Source organism: Condylura cristata, unplaced genomic scaffold (assembly GCF_000260355.1).
Source record: "Condylura cristata isolate star-nosed mole 26May11 unplaced genomic scaffold, ConCri1.0 scaffold00001, whole genome shotgun sequence".
Taxonomy (NCBI): Eukaryota; Metazoa; Chordata; class Mammalia; order Eulipotyphla; family Talpidae; genus Condylura; species Condylura cristata.
This window is the reverse complement of record NW_004567102.1, coordinates 43,143,554-43,163,643: the sequence shown is the minus strand read 5'-3', so window position 1 is coordinate 43,163,643 and position 20,090 is coordinate 43,143,554. Positions and strand designations below refer to the sequence as shown.

The 20,090-nt window shown below is 37.3% G+C and overlaps 1 protein-coding gene across 1 annotated transcript in view; it reads right to left on the bottom strand.

The window, feature by feature from the left end:
* Window positions 1–17,826: 17,826 nt before the first annotated feature.
* FHL5 (four and a half LIM domains 5) overlaps window positions 17,827–20,090 on the bottom strand; it is a 33,010-nt gene continuing 30,746 nt past the window's right edge. The window contains exon 6 of the mRNA XM_004673710.2: window positions 17,827–18,054. Within this exon, the coding sequence (XP_004673767.1) occupies window positions 17,891–18,054 (164 nt within the window). The 3' untranslated portion in view covers window positions 17,827–17,890. The remainder of the gene's footprint in view (window positions 18,055–20,090) is intronic.

The following is a 20,090-nucleotide window of genomic DNA, read 5'->3' as shown; positions in this document are numbered from 1 at the left end:
ACAACTTAGTTGACCTTTTGAGTTTCTACTCATTTCTCAATTCAGCTTCTATCACAAAGAGTCTACATATATTACTTACATGCCAGACACCATTTAAGTACTTTACATTAGTTAAATTAGTCATTGTAACAATGCTATTAGGAAAGTTGTATTATTGTCATACTCAAGATAAAGCTGAATGAGGTGGACAGTTTCCCCAACATCACAAAGCTAAGAAAGTGTGGACCAAGGCTGAGATCCAGGTATCTATGACTTCAAAATACATGCTCTTTATTGTGTTGCTGATCAGACTGAGGATTTATCACATGTGTTTAGGAGATAGGTGTTGGCTATGAATTTCAGACGGTACCTCTCTGGCAGAGATCAAGAAGGAGGAAGGTGAAAATTTGGGCACTATATTGACCAACTACCAGCAATCTGTATATGAAATGCCTACAATTTCACAAATGTTTGTACCATCATCAGGAAAGAAATGCTTACATTGTAGAAAGAAGTGCAAATATTGATGTCACAAAACTGAACATGATTTTCAAAAAAGGGTTTGAAATTCTGTATAGGGGAAAAAGAAAATTTTTGTAGCTATTGTGATAATTGGTAGTAGAGTTATCTTGTTAAGAACAAAGACAGGCTACAACTGGGTTTGTTGTGATAGGCTGCAGAGAGGAAGTGGAGTTGGTGCTTGAAGGAAAGGGAAAGGGTAGACATGTGATGAAGGTGTGGATGTTGTGACTGAAGACAACTAGAGCAGGCAAGCTTGTTTAGAAAGGAAAGTCAGAACAAAGATTAGAAAGACCAACTCCTCCATTAGAGAAAGACAGAGGGAAAGAGCGTTGAATCAGTTCAATGACATCTTGATAGATTTGAATAGGTCTCTGAAAGAAAATATCAGATGTGTTTTGTATAACTGTTTAAGATACAGTAATTTACTATGCTGAATTATACCAGTGCATAATTTTAAGTTAATTTTAGGCTGATAAAAATATCACTTTCATGTAGCCTGCTGTATCTCACTTCTTCTCATGTTTGGATTTCTGTTGCTGCAAGTACACTCCAGGGACCAGAGCCATAATCAGGTGCCAAGTCTCATCCGAATTCTAAAATTAACCATTTTGGTCCTTTGTGAACGAGTGAAATGGATAGAGAAAGAGAGACACTTCATTTAAATATTCCATTCAGATTCTTTTTCCTTGGAAATGGAATTCTTTCCTTCCTGTGCCTCTTCACTTGTGTAGGCCAGAATTTATGCCTGCCTCTCCCCAATAATTGTTGGCTGACTCCCTGTCCTAGGCTAACAAAAGTTTCTCTCTCACTGATTTCAGGGAGTTTGTACATACCATGAGAGAAATACTCTGTGCTGTGGGCCACCCCCTGTAGGACCAAGTGACACATACAGAAGCTCTGCTTAGGGAGACAGCCTCGATGTCAAACTAATTGTCTTCAAGATAATGAATATCTAAGTCCAAAGAGCTATTCTCAAGGTTACCTATTCATTGAGAATCCTTCCTCCAAGTCAGCCTCCCTCCATTGCACTGTCCAGTTGCAATAAATATCTCTCCACAGTTTGAAAACACTCACCACTATGGGTTTTGGAATATACAGTAGACTTCTACTGAAGGAGGAAGTAGGCTGGGAATGTGGACAGTCAGATGCGGACATGGGCAGCCTCAGCTTTGAGATAAGGCCCTAGGAAACAGGAAAATCCAAGGTGTGGTTGACCTTTAGGGCAACACCTATATTGGTCAGGATTAGCACTGTTTACCATTCAAGGAGCCAAATGGCATGGGCCAAGAGGACCTTGGGAAGAGGAAACTCCACAAGTTGGCCCTTACCCAGAGCAAACACCTGTTTCCTAGGCATAATACTATTTGCATTCTAGGAACCAGGTATCATCTGGTCAGGGAGATCCCAGCCCCACTTGATGGTGACTGGCCAAAACAATCTGAGGAATCTCATTTTAGAGTTCTGCTACCTGAAAAAGATGCAACGTAGAGAAACATCTCCCCCTCTCACTTTCTGAAAAAAGAATATAAGCCCCTGCTTCCTGCCTCTCAGCAGCTACCTGCTAGGAAGCCCTCTCTGTTCAGTGAGCTTGTCTATCCTCCTCCTTATCTGAAAATAAACTTGTTGCTTTTCTGCCTCACTGGTCTAGATGTTGGATTCTTTCCTTGCTAAGATAGGACGAAGCTTTTGGGTTCAGTCTTCTGGGTCCAATCAAATTCACTTTTTAAATCAAAATGTGCTACTGATATTTAACCCAAAGAAATCCTTTTTCTAACAATAAATGGTTTCTAAGGAGATTACAACTATTTTATAAGAATCAAGTGTAACTGAACATTTGGATAAAGTGGTGGGAAAAAGTAAGGTAAAGTTTCATGTACCAGTGAGGTCCTTTATATTCTTCTTGATTAAAATTTGCCTGATGAACTATTTTCTAGAAATAGAATTTAATTCCTCAATTCTAGTCTACTATCTTCTGGGCCCATGCATTTAATAAAGAATGGGATCTAGATTAAATGGATTCTCAAATGTAATTATTGCTTTAAAAATCATATAATGGTTATATTTTCTTTAAAAGGACCATTGTATGTTATGCTAAAATATCTGTGCATGGGGCCCTCCCTGGTGGCGCAGCGGGTTAAAGCACAGCACTAAGAAACTCAAGCCACTTCTGCATGAGTTTGATCCCCGCCCGCCCCGGAGGAGATCCACATGGCACAGCAGACCTCTCCTAACCCGCCCGCTGCTCCCCTCAGCAGTGTACTTCTGTGATTGCCTGTTCTGCTCCCTGCTCTCTCTCTGGTGAATCCTCTCACCCTCTGCATCTCTGGCCTGTACCCCAGTTCTGTATGAATAAATAAATAAATCTTAAAAAAAAAATCTGTGCATGAAACAATATGATGTCTGGTATTTGCTTCAAATGAATTCATGCACGGGGTATGGTTAGAGGAAGGATTGGAAGTTAAAATTTGTTGAATTGGGATGATGAGTACATGAATATTTCCTACACTAATCATGCTAGTTTTGCATGTTTACCATCAAAATATTTTCATTCAAAAGAATTTCACATAATGGTTATCCTTAAACACATTTGATCATTGTGCACTTCTCTCCCCTGTTTTGATCCCTCTCTCTCTCCCACCCTTGCAGAATTAATGGTCTGATTAATGGTTGCCTGGTAATTTTGCTTTATTTATTTATAATTTATTTGTTATTATATGTATATTTCCTGATCCCTAATTTGGTTCCCCTATAGTCCTTCTATAAGTGAACCTATCTGATATTTTTCTTTTTCCTTCTGGCTTATTTCTCTGAGCACCATCCATGTTGCTTTAATGCCATGAATTTATCCTTTTTTGATTGTGTGTGTGTGTATGTATGTGTGTGTGTGTGTGTGTGTGTGTGTGTGTTACCGAACACCGGTCTCAGTTTCACTCAGTAAATAAAAGGAAAGGAAAGTGGTTTTATTTGTCGACAAATGGGGAGGGCGGCAGACTCATGTCCGAAAGACCACCGTCCTGCTCTTTGTCAAATTACAGGGCTATTTATACAATGTTCAACAAAGGAAAAAGGGGAGGTGGGCCAGAGTCCACAAAGGGGAGGGAGTAAAAGTTAGTGCTGGGATGGAGACCAGTGGACTGGTTTTTTATTTATACAAATAAAATTGGGAATCAGCAAGAGTAATGGGGAGCGGGCAGGGGGTGCACAGGGAGGAAGAGGAGTCGGTGCAAGCTTTCTCACTATTTGCTTTTTTTTTTTTTAAAGATTTATTTATTTCTGCATACAGAACTGGGGTACAGGCCAGAGGCTCAGGGGCGGTGAGAGGCTTCATCAGAGACAGAGTGGGGAGCAGAACAGGCAGATAGACAAGTACACTGCTGAGGGAAGCAGCGGGCGGGTCAGGAGAGGTCTGGCTTGCCATGTGGTCTCCTCCGGGGCAGGAGGCAGGCAGGAATCGAACTCATGCTGAAGTGGCTTCAGATTCTCAGTGCTGTGCTTTTAACCCGCTGCGCCACCAGGGAGGGCCACTCACTATTTGCTTTTATTTGGGATTCCTTTCCTTGACCCTAAACCTGTCAAGAGAAGAGAAACTGTGAGGAAAGGAGAGAAAAAAAAAGTAAACCTACAGTCAATTAAGAGCTCTGGGAATACCAATTCCATCATAAATTTGTCAAAGGAGGCAAATTTGCAAATGCTTATCTGAGAGCCCATTCACTGTATCATATATATATATACATATATATGTGTGTGTGTGTGTGTATCATATATATGTGTGTATATATATATGTATATATATATATACACATACACCACATCTTCTTGATCTAGTCATCTATTTTTGGGCATTTAGGTTGTTTCCATATTTTGCCTATTGTAAACAGCCAGGATTACGTCAAAATAAAAAGCTTCTGTCCAGCAGAAGAGACACTGACCAAAATACAGAGACACCCACCCTACTGGTTGGGAGAAAATGTTTGCCCAAAAACCAACTGATAAGGGGCTGAACACAAAGATCTAGAAAGATCTCACACAACTCAATAAAAACAAAGTAAACAATCTAGTAAAAAGTGGGCAGAAGAACTAAAACGACTCTTCTCCAAGTAGGAAAAGGAAATGGCTAACAGGTATATGAAAAAATGTTCAATATCCCTTTTAATCTGGGAAATACAAATCAAAACTACAATGAGATACCTCCTTACACCAGTGAGAATGGCACATACTAAAAAACAAACTAGCAACAACAAATATTGGTGAGGATGTGAAGGAAAAGGTACTCTCCTACACTGCTGGTGGGAGTGTAAGCTGCTCTAACTGTAACAGGGTGCTCCCTAGGAAAAGGGGAAGTACCAGATTCCCTGCCCCACCCGGAAGGAGGGTGGAGCTGAGCTGGGAAGAGAAGGGAGAGAAGAGAATGAAGCGGGATGGAAAACAAGGAGGAGACCTAAGGAAGCCTCATGGAGCAGCAAGCATGTGATGAAGAAACCGGGCTTGTTTCCTGACCCTGGACTGGTTAAGGCAGATGTGGGTGAGATACCTGTAGGGAGGTGACTATGGCAGTGTTTATATTGATTTTGATTTTGCTCTTTTGCCCCCTGATTTGTCTGGTCTTTTCTGACCCTTTTGCATGGGTCCTGGGCAGAAGGTGCTGTAGTCTAGTGGCAGGCTTTCAGGCCTTGCTTTGGGCCAATCCCTTTTGGGTTGACTTTTTGCCCTTGAGGGGATGGGTAACTTCAGGTGTTTGATTTAGAAGTTATGTTCTTTGTGTTCCATATTGTATATTTACGTATTAAAGCCCCTTTTCACTAAAGTTTTATATGTTTTGTTGTGGCAGGTGGCAGAACCCACTTAGAACAGGCAGGTTTTGGGGGCTTTAGGGCTGCCCCTCTCCCCCTGTCCTATAACATAACGACTGAGGAAAGCTATGTGTAGGTCGCTCAAACTATTAAAAATGGAGCTTCCATACAGCAGCAGTTCCTCTCCTGGGAGTTTACCTGAAAGATACAAAAACATTATTCAAAAGGATACCTGCATTCCTCTGTTTATTACAGCAATGGTGGCTTTTTATAAGGTTTATTCAATTAGAATTTTACTGAAAATATTAATTTTTTAAAAGATTTATTTAATTATACATACAGAACTAGGGTACAGGCCAGAGGTGAAAGGTTGGTGAGAGGCTTCACCAGAGACAGAGTGGTGAGCAGAACAGTCCCGACTGAGGAAAGTACACTGCTGAGGGAAGCAGCAGGCCGGCCAGGAGAGGTCTGCTGTGCCATGTGGTCACCTCCCAGGCAGGCAGGGATGGAACTCATGTGGAAGTGGCTTTAGCTTTTTTTTTAAAGCTTTATTTATTTGGCCATACAGAACTGGGGTACAGGCCAGAGGCCATGAGAGGCTTCACCAAGACAGAGTGGGGAACAGAACAGGCAGATCTAGGAAGTACTAGAAAGTACACTGCTGAGGGGAGCAGTGGGCGGGTCAGGAGAGGTCTGCCACACCATGTGGTCACCTCTGGGGCAGGTGGGAATTGAACTCATGTGGAAGCGGCTTTAGCTTCTTAGTGCTGTGCTTTAACCCGCTGCGCCACCAGGGAGGGCCCAATATTAATGTTTTAAATGATCTTCTTTTGCAAAGTGCCAGGGTTTATGAGTACAACTACAATTCTCATCCAGAAAAACAGCACTCCCAAATATAATTTTTTTTTTTAAGAGTTGACCTTAGCCATAGTGCAGTTCCCAAATGTCACGCTCATTTTCCATGCCAGGTCAACAGTTGCTGCTTTAGTTATAGTGGAGGAAACTTGTCAGCCATTATGCAGGCCTGCTACTGAAAACACCCACAGGCATGGAAGAAAGGGATAAGTAGGCTAAAAGCCATTACAGAGAATCAATGGCTGCTTCCGATCAACCTAATCACACCCTAGAAGTAATTAACTTGACAATAGTCAACAAATTCCACAAAGGAATGAGCCCCTCCCTTAATGAACAGGTTAGCAATGCAATTCCTTCACTGGCAAGGTGCTGCTTTCCTTTCCTGCCTACATCTGTCTATGCAGACCTCTCTTAACAAACCCATCCCTTTCAGAGCCAGCTCTTTCTTCTACCTGCTTGGGTTTGTGCAAATATCCTTTTCTCTCCTTTCCTTTTAAAACTAAAAATCCTGCCCTTTTGGCTACAACTAAATGTCTCTGCTTCCTGGGGAACACATCCTGTACTACTGTAAGGAGAGTTTTTGTGAAACTTTTCTCAAAGAACCCAGCAACCCTGTTCTCTAACCCAAACCTCTCCCAAATGACATTAGAGTTTAGTCATACATATGCTGAGAGACATCTGTCCTAGGATGTTACAGCTGGGGAAATGACTGAAATGCCTTGTCATTGAATGGATAGCAATGTTCTAGACTCCACAAGGGAGACTGGGGCCTGAGATGGCGCTCCTGGCTGAGTCTAATGTACAAAACAGGGATAGGAGCTGACTTGAAAGTTACATAAAACTGTCCTAAGGGAGGCATTTTTTGCTTAACTCTAATATGTGCCATCTGGATGGAATTCTATGTGGGCCTCAGCCCTTTCTTCTTGTGTGTGCGTCTGTTCATGCTATGTCAAAGAAGAGCAAGGCAAACATATAATTAGTGTGCTCATCTGTAATATTTATGACTATGAAAGCCTCTGACTTTTCTTTCCAAGCTTAAAAATAAGCACTTGTGTTTAAATGCCTGGTGTAGAAAGGCCACCATTGCTAGGGGGAGAGGTGAAGGTAATTTCCACATATATGAGGCTTAGAACGGAGTCTGCACTCATAATGTGCCTCTGGACTCCGACAGTTTTCTGCCATCTAGCGGATAAAGCCAAGAACAGTCCATGTTTTATTTCAAAAAGCAAAATCAACATTAACACAAAGTGATGGCTTCTAAGCATTCTGCGGTAGGAAAACAGTATTTTTGTGTTACTGAAATTTTATTTTTTTTACAAACTGTCTTAAATGTATTATTCCATTTTCAGTAATGTGGCTGAGTTTTTTGTATGTTAAAAAAAGTCAGTGTGTCTCATCATTTCTTTTAGTGTTGCTAAAAAAAAGTGGATTCTAATCAAATATAAACCCAAATATACTCATTTCTAAGATGCTTGCATATATCTAGACCATGATATAGATAAGATCATTTGTATTTGACTCTTAAAATCTCTCCTGTTCAGTGTTAGAGGCAATAATGCCTAAGTTTAAGAGTGCAGATTTGAAAGTCAAGCCCTCTAATTTATTCCTAATGTACTTGCCTTTGGGTTCACTATGGGAACTTGGAGAATTTAACCTCTTTGTGCCTCAGATAGAGTGGGGAGCAGTGTGTTAGACAGATTAAAAATATTTTTAATACATAGGAGCACATTTCATCAATAGGCAATTTAGGGTCCAGCTGACAGGCAGTGGAGACTTGAACCATAGAAGTAAAAAGAAGAAGAAATTTAAGAGATATCCAGCAGTTAGATCAGGGCTTGCACCTTCTAATGGGCTTGTCCAATCTGATGGACAGGTGGGAGATGATGGGAAGGCTGATCCCAGGCTTGGGCCAGAGAGAGGAGGCTATCCTTATGGTTAAAGGAATAGGTATTAATTCTTCTTCTTTGAAAAGGAGCATTCAATTAATGAAGCTATTTGGTTCCGGGGGGTGGAGGGTGGGCAGATAGTTGGATTACTGTTTCAATTTCCTTACAGTGATGGGTCTGTTCAGATTTTCTATTTGTACCAAGTTCAGTAATTGAATGTTGTATGTTCTTAAAAAGAACACACAATGAATCAAGAAAAGTCTGTTTAATAAATGGCACTAGGACCTCCTTGGGTGTGCAAAGTGTTAAGTCTCAGCACTGTAAAGCTCTCCAAAGCCACTGTGGCACGAGTTCGATCCCCAGCCAGGAGGGTGACCCACATAGCCAGGCAGACCTCTCCTTACTCATCTGGTGCTCCCATCACAGTGTATTTTAGTCAATCTACCTGTTCTGCCCCCCAACCCCCACTCTGTCTCTGGTGAATCCTCTCACTGCCTCTGCACCTCTGGCTTGTACCCCAGTTCTATAAGCATAAGTAAAGACATCTTTAAAAAAAGAAAAAAATAAAAACATTCTTATAATGTAAGAACAAAATAGAGGTTACCAGAAGGGATGGGGGTGGAGTAGTTGGTAAATCAGGTTAATGAGCCAATTGTGTGGTAAAGATGGAAACTAGACTTTCAGGGATGAGCATAGTGTGGTATATACAGATTTTTATTTATGTTATAAATCAATGTCCCTTCAGTAATTAAAAAAATTACCACGTTATTAGATTGTTGTTACTGGGGATAAGTTGAATGCTCAACCATAGAAGCAGTTACTGGGAGGGTCATTTACACTTCCTCCATTTGAAGGAGAGCAACAGGTTGCTTGCTCTCACCTTAAAGTTGACAGTTATTCACAAAGAATATAATAAGGGCCCTCCACGGTGGCACAACAGGTTAGGATGCAGCACCGCAAGCTAGCCACAGCCACTTCATTGCGTATGATCCCCAGCCCAGGAGGTGACCCACATGGCACAGCAGACCTCTCCTGTCTTGCCCGCTGCTCCCCTCAGCAGTGTACTTCGTCAACCTGTCTGTTCTGCTTCCCCACTCTGTCTCTGGTGAATCCTCTCACCATCCCTGCACCTCTGGCTTGTACCTCAGTTCTGTATGCATAAATATCTAAACCATATATATATATATATATATATATACACACACACATATGTATATGCATATATTTATAATAAACTGAGAGTTTTCCATAATTATTCCACTTTAGAAATGAAATACAAATTAAATATTTCTTCTGCATTTGAGAATGAAAATAGTGATAAGTTTGCTAGTATCATAAACTGGCAAAGGCCTCACTTCTTATGAGAAACAAAAATGTATTTTATGAAACACCTAAGAATAAGAATTAGACTGTCTCAGCACCCATACAATTTTACTTTCTCCTACATCAGGGTCTGTCTGGACATTTTCTAGCTATAAGCTTTTAGTATCCCATCTTTAGATACTACCCAAAGGATTTAATTTTGAGAAATTATCCAGCACAAGTGTAGATGCTGGTAAAGACCAGCGGATGTGACCAAGAACTGTGCCTAGTTTATTTCCTGGAATTCCATCGAAAGTAATGATGTGAGTAGACTGAATCTATGTCCAAAGGCAATTAATACACATTAAGAGAGCACTGACACAGAGGAGGTAAAACTGTCAAGGAAAGGGAGAAGTTTTTTTTTTTTTATTATGTACAATAGTTTATTTTTCCATCATTTTATGAATTTTCCATCTCAGTTGTAATCCCCGTGGCTTCCCATCCCCAAATCACTCATGTGCCATCACCATAGTCCAGGGCATTTCCTTCCCCATGCTGTTTTTGATCCCATTCCCTGCTCCACCCCCACAAAATGCCTCTGGTATATAGCTGTTCATCATTATCATTATTTTCTCACCTGTTCTGTTATACTCCTGCTATGAGATAAATCATCCAGTATTTTTCCTTTTCTTTCTGGCGTATTTCACTAAGACTGATCTTTTCCAGTTCCATCCACATTGCTGCAAAAGACATGTGTTTCTTTTTTTTGTTGTTGTTGCTGAGTAATATTCCATTGTGTATATGTATCACATCTTTTTGATCCAGTAATCCATTTTTGGGCATTTGGGCTGTTTCCATGTCTTTCCAGTTGTGAATAAAGCAGCAATAAACATGGGGGTGCAGGTATCTTTTTGAGTTAGTGTTTTTTTGTCTTTTGGGTAGATACCTAGGCGTGGGATTGCTGGGCGGTAGGGAAGCTCCATGTTTAGCAGTTTGAGGAACCTCCAAACAGTTTTCCATAGTGGTTGTACTAGTTTGTATTCCCACTAGCAGTGCAGGAGAGTTCCTTTTTCTCCACATCCTCACCAACATTTGTTGTTGCTAGTTGTTTGAAGATGTGACATTGTCACTGGGGTGAGGTGTATCTCATTGTGGTTTTAATTTGCATCTCGGAAAGGGAGAAGTTTAATAAGGAGAACAGAGAAATTCTATACCAAGAGAGGGCTGAGTCTGCCCATGAATGTGGTTCTGATGCAATGTGAGAATTCAGGATGTCAAAAGCTATACACACTCAGCAATAGGTTAAAGTAATATTCTTTGCACTTTTGAGACACAGAGAGAATGCATTTTGTAGTTTAAGCAAAGTGATGACAATGACATTTCTAACTGTCTGAAAATTCTTTATACAAACTTGTGGGACAGATTGACACCAAATTTGACAGTCAAACCTAGATGGTTATAAAAGCTATACAGTGCATGCAGTGCATGGGGACTCAAGAGAAAAACTTTAAATATACGCAGTTATTCTCCAGAGCACCTGAAAATTAAGTGTCCCACGACACCCATGTGAACGCTGGTTGGGGGTGGCAATCTTCACAGATCAGTAGTACATGAACAAAGGAAACAAGGATATCAAATTGAAAAATTCAAAGCGGGTGCTCCAAATTGCAGGTACTACTTTGCAACCTGGATGCTTCACACATGGTCATTCCACAGAGGATGATCAAGGTGAGTAGCCAAAGGATTACATATTTAATCATGGTTCTTGACAACCAATTTAGGGACAATAATATCACAATAATAAATTTCACAACTTTCTACTAAGTGCTAGACATTTTGCTAAGCACATAAAAGGTGAATACATACATGATCTAGGGTTGGAGGAAGGTAAAGATAATTGATATTAACTCCAATGAAGGTCAGTGTGAGCAATTTGCATATGTTTCATTTACTATTCCAGCAATTTTTTGAAGTTTATAAATTCCTAGTTACATATTGGGAAATGAGGCATAGGGAGTTGTAACTACCAGATATCACACAGCAACTAGCAGAGCTGGACTGGAACCTGGCTTTTCTGACTCCAAAAAATGACCTTATTTTAATTAGATTGCCTTCTGTAATATAAACCAAGTTGTTTAAACAGTTAACAGAATTGCAAAAGAAGTTGAAGAATGATGATCAAATTTTTGTAAGGGATTTTAATAAAGCTTTCACAAATGAGGTGACTTTCACCTGGGCTTTAGAGGTTGATTAAAATTTTGATAGCAAGGTGAACGGAGGAGAATCTTAGGCATAGAAAAATGACAGAGAATGTTATTCAGGGAAAATTTAATCTTGCAAGGGAAAACTCAAATAGTGTGGCTTTAGTGCCTAGATGTACAGGATTGGTGAGAGAGAAAAGTCAAAATTTAAAAAACCAACCAACCCAGCTTTATCGAGATATACTTTACAAATCATATACTTCACTCATTTCAAGCATAGAATTTCAGTGATTTCTAGCAATTTTGTTAAGTGATAGTTTTTAAAATTTCATTCTCTTCTATAAAATTTTAAAAAAAATAGAGGAAAAAATTTCTTTCTCTTCAATAAAGATCCCTTATGCCCACAAGTAACTAATCTCCATTAGTTTCTTGTTTTGGATTTTAACAACACTGCAATAAATATTCTGGTGCATGGTTATCCAATGATTTCTCCAGTATAACTTTTTTAGATATTGGAATTTCTTTTTTTTTAAATATTTATTTATGTATATGAAAACTTGGGTGTAGTTCAGTGGTGAGAGGGTTCACAGAGAACCGAGTGGGGAGCAGTACAGGCGGCTCTAATGAAATACACTGTTGAGGGGAGCAGCAAATGAGACAGGAGATTCTGAGAATCTAACTCAGGCCTCAGTAGCTGGCTATAGCTTGGTAGTGCTGAGACTTAACCTGTGCACCACCAGGGAGGTGAAATTGGAATTTCTTGGTCAAAGTATCCACAAATAATTTACGACTTTATATGCATTTTCAAATTGCTAGAAATACTTTTGTCTCCTTTGCTGTGTATGAAAGTAATGAGCCACATGTTTTGAACATGAACAATATCTCATAAATGAGAAAATTACTATTTTCAAGATTTCTGTGAGAACCTACTGATGGGAACTGCTTATGAGAATTTTGTTTCTAAGTTAATTTTTTTTCAATAAAAATTATGTAAAGGGTGCAACTTGATAATCTGTATAATGAAATGACTACTATGGTCAGAACTTAAAAAACAAGAGGCTCAAGAATAGTAACAATAGTAAATACCTCAAACATCATAGAAAATGGAAACTTCCTTGAGAGTAGGAGATACCAAATTGTAGTTCTCACTCCAAACTTTTATCGATAATTTTGTCCACTTATTTGACTGACTTAAAATGCCTTGTAATTTTGGGGGAAAATTCTCATATAGAGAAAAGAGTGTAGAAATTATTAATTTTCTGTTTTGGGGGACTATTTATATTTTAAAATCACTATTCTTTTTTCTCCATTTACTTTTGCCCATAATCCCTCACTCATTTTATGGTTAAGAGATTGGAGTTCTAAGACAAATAACTCCATAAATGATACTACAGAGGGAAATCAAAGATAGATTGTTTGTGTAAAGAAATAATAAGAATTTGGAATTCAGTTGTGGACTTCCATAAATACCAAACTCAATTTTTATTTTTGTGTGTGGTGGGAATAGCATTTAATGTCACTGTTGGAGTCATTAAATGAATGTCTGCTGAGCACATTAATGTTTCTCATTCAGAGGACTCTTTATAGATATTCATCCATAAGTTTATTACCATTCATGGGAAAATATTTGACCCAGATACTTTTTGTTCCTCTGTGACATGGATCCTAATTCTATCACAGTGAGCTGTTCCCTTTCTCAACCACAGAGATACACAATCTAGTTAGTCATTGCAAATACACATAAATCTTGTTTTTGTTTCTTTTATAGACTCAAACTTCAACTGTTGCTTCTTTTCCCTCCAGATTCCCAAATTGAGAAATATTCCCTTATTCAACATAGCATCTGGTCCTAAAATTAGTAATCTGGGAAAATTCAGAATGGTTAGAATTGTGTAAAAGAACTTCCTAATTTTCTCTGGTTGATGCATTATTACTATTCATCCAGTCACACTGATGTCTGAGTGGATAAATTCCTTTCTTATTTCTCTTGAGATGGGTAGTTCAAGTGAAGACTCCCAGAATTCTTGCTCGTTGGTTAGTTTTGTTGGCATAACAATATCTAGAAATAGTAATTTCTGATAATTTGTAAGGTCAAATCTATCTTATGACACATTTCCCCAAGTTCTGATAGCTCTCCTGATAAATCTTTCTGGAAAGAAGATCTCAAAATTCCCCAGTCACTTTTTATCTCAACTGTCTCTTAGAATGTTTCTGATAAAATGATGAAGAATTAAAGACTGGTACCTCTGTGGATTGAGGTTCAGGATGAGTAAGTATAACTTCTGGTGACATTCTCTTTAATTGAAGAAACTATTTCAAGCCATAAAATTTGTCTTGTGTATATCCATAAGGATTTCATCTTTCAAGGCCATGTACATACAACACTAAAAAATGAACTAGAAATGTTTGGTGAGAGATGTTCTTCCAAATACTTGTCCAACATGTCCCACCAAAATATGAATTAATAATGTAATGGTATTGGAGAGAACTTGGTTAATGCTTGTGGTATGGATTAACTAAAGCTTAATAAAACTTTTTGTTATAAACACATTTTTGTTTTAGACAAGAGTTTTAAACTACTAAGAATTTTAACAATTCCTTCAATAAAGAAATAATGAGAAATTAGCAAGACTATAGCAAGTTAAAACTGGAAAATCCAATTAAAGTTAATGATTTCTGATATTTTTATAGAGTCATTGAAATGTTAACTACCAATCTACCCTCTCTCCCCCTGTGGTAACCATCATGGTTTTTGAGATTTTAAGAGTTAGTTGTTTTGTCATGTTTTATTTCGTTTGTTTTGTACTTTTATTTTCTACAAATGAGTGAAATTATCTGGCATTTGTGCACCATTCTAAAATCATATCTGAACACAGTTAATTTGTGTGTTATAAGAATTAAGGCACAAAAAATGTCATTATGCTCTCTATATAATAAAACTTAAAAAGCTATAGTTTACTGAGCAAAGTAAAATAAGTTCTAAAATCAATTTGAGAGCTGTGTCCTATGTAAGTTTATAAGATTAACTTCTTAAAAATCAGTTGGTAGGATAAGTAAAAGATACTTTTGCACTAACAAATAATACACTTATAAATATATTTGAGAGTAATGTGCAAACACAATTATAGCAAACACATTGTGACATTTATTTTTTATTTAATTTTAATTAAATTAATTTTAATTTTCAATTATTTCAAGTAAAAAGTAACTGTCTTACATTCAAAATATGGTGATACTAGCATTAGATGCATGTTTTTAGTTTGCTATTTCATTTGTGACTTCAAATTTGCAGTTTTTTAACAAAGGCCACTTGTGACAGTGTTAGCATTTACAATGGTTGGCCAGTCTTTCACTCCAACATGCAACTCAGTGATTCTTTCTTTTAAAGTTATGGAGATTATGTGGGCTTTGAATCCATGATTGTGACATTGTAGTTGCTGTCATTTATACAAATCTATATTGTGCCCATGTAAAATGTCTGTGATTTTGTTACGTGAAAACTGAATCTTTGGACATCCCACTTGCCATCTTTAATTCCAACATGATGCTATAAAATATTTTGGTTTTTGACTCATAGACTCATCACTATCAACAAACATGGACTCTTCTCCAGCACTTGCCTGTTGCTTTTCTGTTCTTTTCACTACTCTTGCCACTCATCAAACCCATTACTTCTGTAAATTTCTAACCTTTGGAATCTTCTTCATTATGATTAGCATAATGTCCATCAAACATGGCTGTAATATTTTTTCTCCTCTACTTAAGAAAAGTTAATAACTTTCTAATATCTATTATTGCAAATATAAACCTTTTTATATTAAAAGTATTCTCCATCCATCTGACCTTTTATCTTCTAACAATCCCATTTCTGTCTACTCATTGGCAGTCTTTTTACTGCTTCCTTGACATCTGGTTGTTAGAAGGATTTGCTTCTAACTGATCCCCTGTCGATGCAGATGCCATCCTGAATCCACCCAGAGCCACCTCTTCCTGAGGCAGTCCCTTCTATTTTTTGTGACTTGGTTGGAGTTTCTTTCTTTACTGACCTGAGATCAGTTATATGATATAGGATATAGTTTTTTGCTTTTATCTTTGTGTATATGTCAGTCAAATCAGGTCTTCTTTTTAAATAGTTTTGTCTCTGTGTTGTGTCCACAATGACACATTTATAAACTGTAGGAAGGATGAATATACCCAGCACTCCTACATTTGCTTACCTGGCCCACCTTCCTATTACCTAGAACTATAACAAACTCCACATGACCAGTACATATTTAATGCATGTCTGATAACTAAGCTATCTTCCAAATGTGGAATTATTTATCTGTGAAAGTACATATACTTAACTACTCTTATTAAAGAATAATAAAGTCTCCATCTTAAAAATGATTCTATGAATTTTAGTTTTAAAGGTTGGATGCAAGCCTGATCATGTCCATACTCAGCCTCTCTCATATAGAAAAATGCCAAAACATTACCCACTATTTAAAAAACTTGCATTTTTGTATGTGTGTATAAAATTGGTTAACTGAGACAGTGTTACATGTTTATGTCAATAACTTGGCTTTCTAAATATGTAATGCACTATTATCTCCTAGACCACAGAATAGTGGGCATATTTAGTTCCACATGTGCAACTTCAAGCAATGCGCAGGAAAAAAAGTTTTATGAACATTTTATAATGTAAATATGAGATTTTTTTAAATACAAAAATACAATTTTATCTTTAAACGAGCTTATGTATCTTGACCTTTCTGTGGTATTTCTAAGTTCTTAGCATTTCCAAATGTCCTTGTATTTAAAACTATTTCAAAAATTGAGTTTCCATAACAATTTTAATTGAATCTCCTGTGATGCTATTTTAAACATTGTAATCAGCCACAGCATATAATTAGACTTCAAACAAAACCTTTAATGCTATGTAGTAATTTGAAAGGAGGCATTTATAAAAATTGTACATCTATGGATTTCTTCTCCTAACCTCCTTCTACCTCATCCATGAGATGCTATGGCTAAGGGTGGTAATGAACCATGGATTACAGAAGTTGCTTTCCATCTGTTCCACAGAATGTGGAAAATATTATCCTGCAGCAGCTATACCTTCATGATTAACTGATGTCTGGTATGAAGATACCACCATGATAAACTTATCACTAAGGCTGATTTTTCTCTGTGATCAATAAACACTGATTTATTTGTATAGTGACTGCTCAGGGTTAGGCAGGCATCATCTAGTCATGCAAGAAATTGAAGTTCTGGGTCTTACTCTGGCCATGGTGAAGTGGATGGCACATTTTTACATTGTGCTGCTTTGCATGTCCTGAGTCTTTAGCAGTGAATTGTTCTTTTTCAGTTCTTATTATTACTAGATTTCTTGAAAGCACACTTTCTATGTCTTCCCATTAATCATCTATGTAATTTTGGAAGGCAAATGCATGGAACTCAAAGCTAATTATGCATTCTATTATGCCTTTAGAGCTGGATGAAAGTCATATTCCAACACACAATCCTTTCCCCAAAAGTCATTTCCACAAGTGATGACTTAATGATATATTTACTTTAAAGTTTGCCTTTGGGGACAATGATTATCCTGGTTAGCTTTTGGGAGAATAGACTTCTTGGGAAGTCTGTAAATATTTAGAAAATCATTTTGGGCTTTTAAAATATATTTAACTCAAAAAAATGTATTGAAACCCATGCTTTGACTATGCTTATATAGAAAGGACCCCTTTATACCTATGTGAAGTATGAGAACTATAGCCTCTAATTCTCTATTTCCATTAACTGAACAAATGAACCAAACAGCTGTAGAAGCAGTATGGGTGAGGGCAAAGTGCAGTTTTGTTTTTCATTTCTAAAGTCAGAAAATGTGAACAATAGAAGAGTGACTAACTGATAGAATTGCTAACAGTCCTCCTGATAAGTTTTGTTCTCTTTACCATTTGTAGTCAATCTTTTATGTTGCATATAACAACCTAGCTAAGAACGCAAATATTGGTTTCACATATGCCTTTGAATTTGATGTTTTTTTTTAACTCTGCAGTTTTGAAAAACAGCAGTCTATAGTAATCATATCCTTGACTTGTAGCTGTTAGTCATACACTTGATTCCAAGAAAGAGATACTTTCCTATGTTGCTAACAGCAGAGTGCAGTGTTTTGTAAGGAGAGGTGATTTAGTATATATTCATTTCTTACTTTTTTTGAGGTCTGATTATACAGTTCAGAATGTGTACAAACTCTTCTGCTACAAACTCTACATTAGTATCTTCTGAACAGAAATACTACTTCTCTTGAATTCTGAATTTAGTGAGAAGGAAAGCAAGGTGGGTTTCAGATGGGGAGGACTGTTTCCTTCTAGATATCAGTATCCATCCCAGAACCACATCTGCGACAAAAAATTTCCTGATTCTGGGTCAAGAAGCCCTCCCCCACCAAGGAGACTGAGCACTTCCCACAGTTAAAGCATTCACTGTGCCACTGGCGGTCTTGGAAGCAAATAAACTTGGCACCTTTGAGACCTAGAAAGGAATTGAGAAAAAGACTCATCAATCTTTTGAAAGAATAGTTCAAACATCATGTCAGGCACTCTTCTAGGAGCTAGAAATTCAGCAGTGACCAAGTGTAACAAATTGTAGAGGCTGCGCCCTGCAATTCCCAAACTGTAATGGCCCTGTGTCCATGTGGGGATATTACCCTTAGGCAAGTTCCTCTATGAGCTCTAGTCTGAATTTCCAGTCATTTTTCCCCATAATTTAAAAATACAGGTAAGGTAGAATATCATCAACATGGTATATATATAGTGGAATATTCATCAGCAATCAAAAAGTTAAACATATGCCATTTGCAGCAACATAGATGGAACTGGAAGGTATTATATTCAGTAAGATAAACCAGAAAGGAAAAGAAAAATATCAGATGGTTTTACTTATATATAGGAGGAATGTAGAGGAACCAAATAATGAATCAGGAAAAAATAATTATAATAAAAACCAAAATTAACAGGCAACTATTAATCAGAGACACTCTGTAGGGGAGGGAAGAGGATCAAAACAGGGAAAGGAAGTGCACACGGGACTATGGTGATGGTGCACGGGTGAATTTGTGGTGGCAATTATATGGGGACTACACCTGAGAGGAGGAAGCATACATTGCACAAAAATAAAGAATTATGTAAAAATGTATAAAATTAAAAATAAAAATGTAGGTAGAATATGAATATACAAAGCACACATTTGCAAACAGATAAGGGTTTCCTAATGTTGACAGAGGAATTAAGTATAGTTCACCGAGGAAAGGGTACACGTTTTGAAGGTAGAAATACCAAATTATGACTATCTTCCCCTTCCTCTCTTCATGACCCTATTTTCAAAGCTTCAAAATGTACATAAAATGTGTACTTCCTATTCTTGTATCTGATGTTTTAATGGCTCTTAGTTATCTTCCCTCCATTTTCTGTTTAATTTTATTTAGGATAAATCATATTGTGGTTCAGAATGTATTTTTCCCAATAGAGGATTTTACCAGACTATCTTGTAGCTATCCAAGTAAGATGGCATCATTACTTTGCCTAGAGACAACTTCAGCCTTGGGTTGTGACAAAGATCTGTAAATCTGATCACTCTGGTCACTTAGGTCACCATGCTAGCCAATGACCAGTTTCTAAGAATTACCTCATCTGCTATCACATTAACTTGGTCTCACTTGAGCCATAGGTTTTCTATGAAAGTTTGGTAGAATTTGAGTCTTCAATGAAACTGTATTCCTAATATGAATCTAGAATGCAGTTCAAGGAATTGATTTTGAGGATTTATAGAAAAGGTATAGTGATTGGGAAGGAATTAGGATACCCTGGGCTTAGATCTTTATAATTTTTCTCCATTTGATCTTAGTGCTTACAACTTCTTGTAATCACCCAAAGAATGAATCTAAATAGCTCATGTGTTGATTCACTATATAATTTCCAGATGTTTTGTTTGGGATAGTGAAACAAAAAAAAGAATGTACAGTCATTTTATTTCAAATAAACTTTCCTTAACTCTGATAATGAACTTTTGCTACTACCCTAGAAACATTACTTGATACCTTTATGTTTATATTACTAGTTCATAGACAAATTCTTTTTTCTTGGTAGCTTTTTTCTTATAGCTTTCTTATTTATGAAGCTATCATCATTACTTTTGAATAAATTAAATCAATAATGTGCCAATTAATTCTCTTAATGCTATTCAAAGCATTTAATAAACTATCTGTAAGAATGTTCTCTCTCTGTCTCTCTAAGTAATTTCTTCATGAACTATCACATATTTAGCATTTTTCTTGGTTTCATTAGTAAGTATATACAAATGATAAATATAAAAATGATTATTCTAGAATTCTACAAAGCATCTGACAGCAGGAATTTAAACAAAAATCATGACCCCATATGTGAGAATTTTGTAAATTGTTTCAGTTTTGGTTCTATTTACTCCTTAGGTCAAGAGGGTTATTTTTAAGAACAAAATTATCCAGGAAGCAGATCTGTGGCACCTGTGTTCTATGATTTCTCTTACTCCTG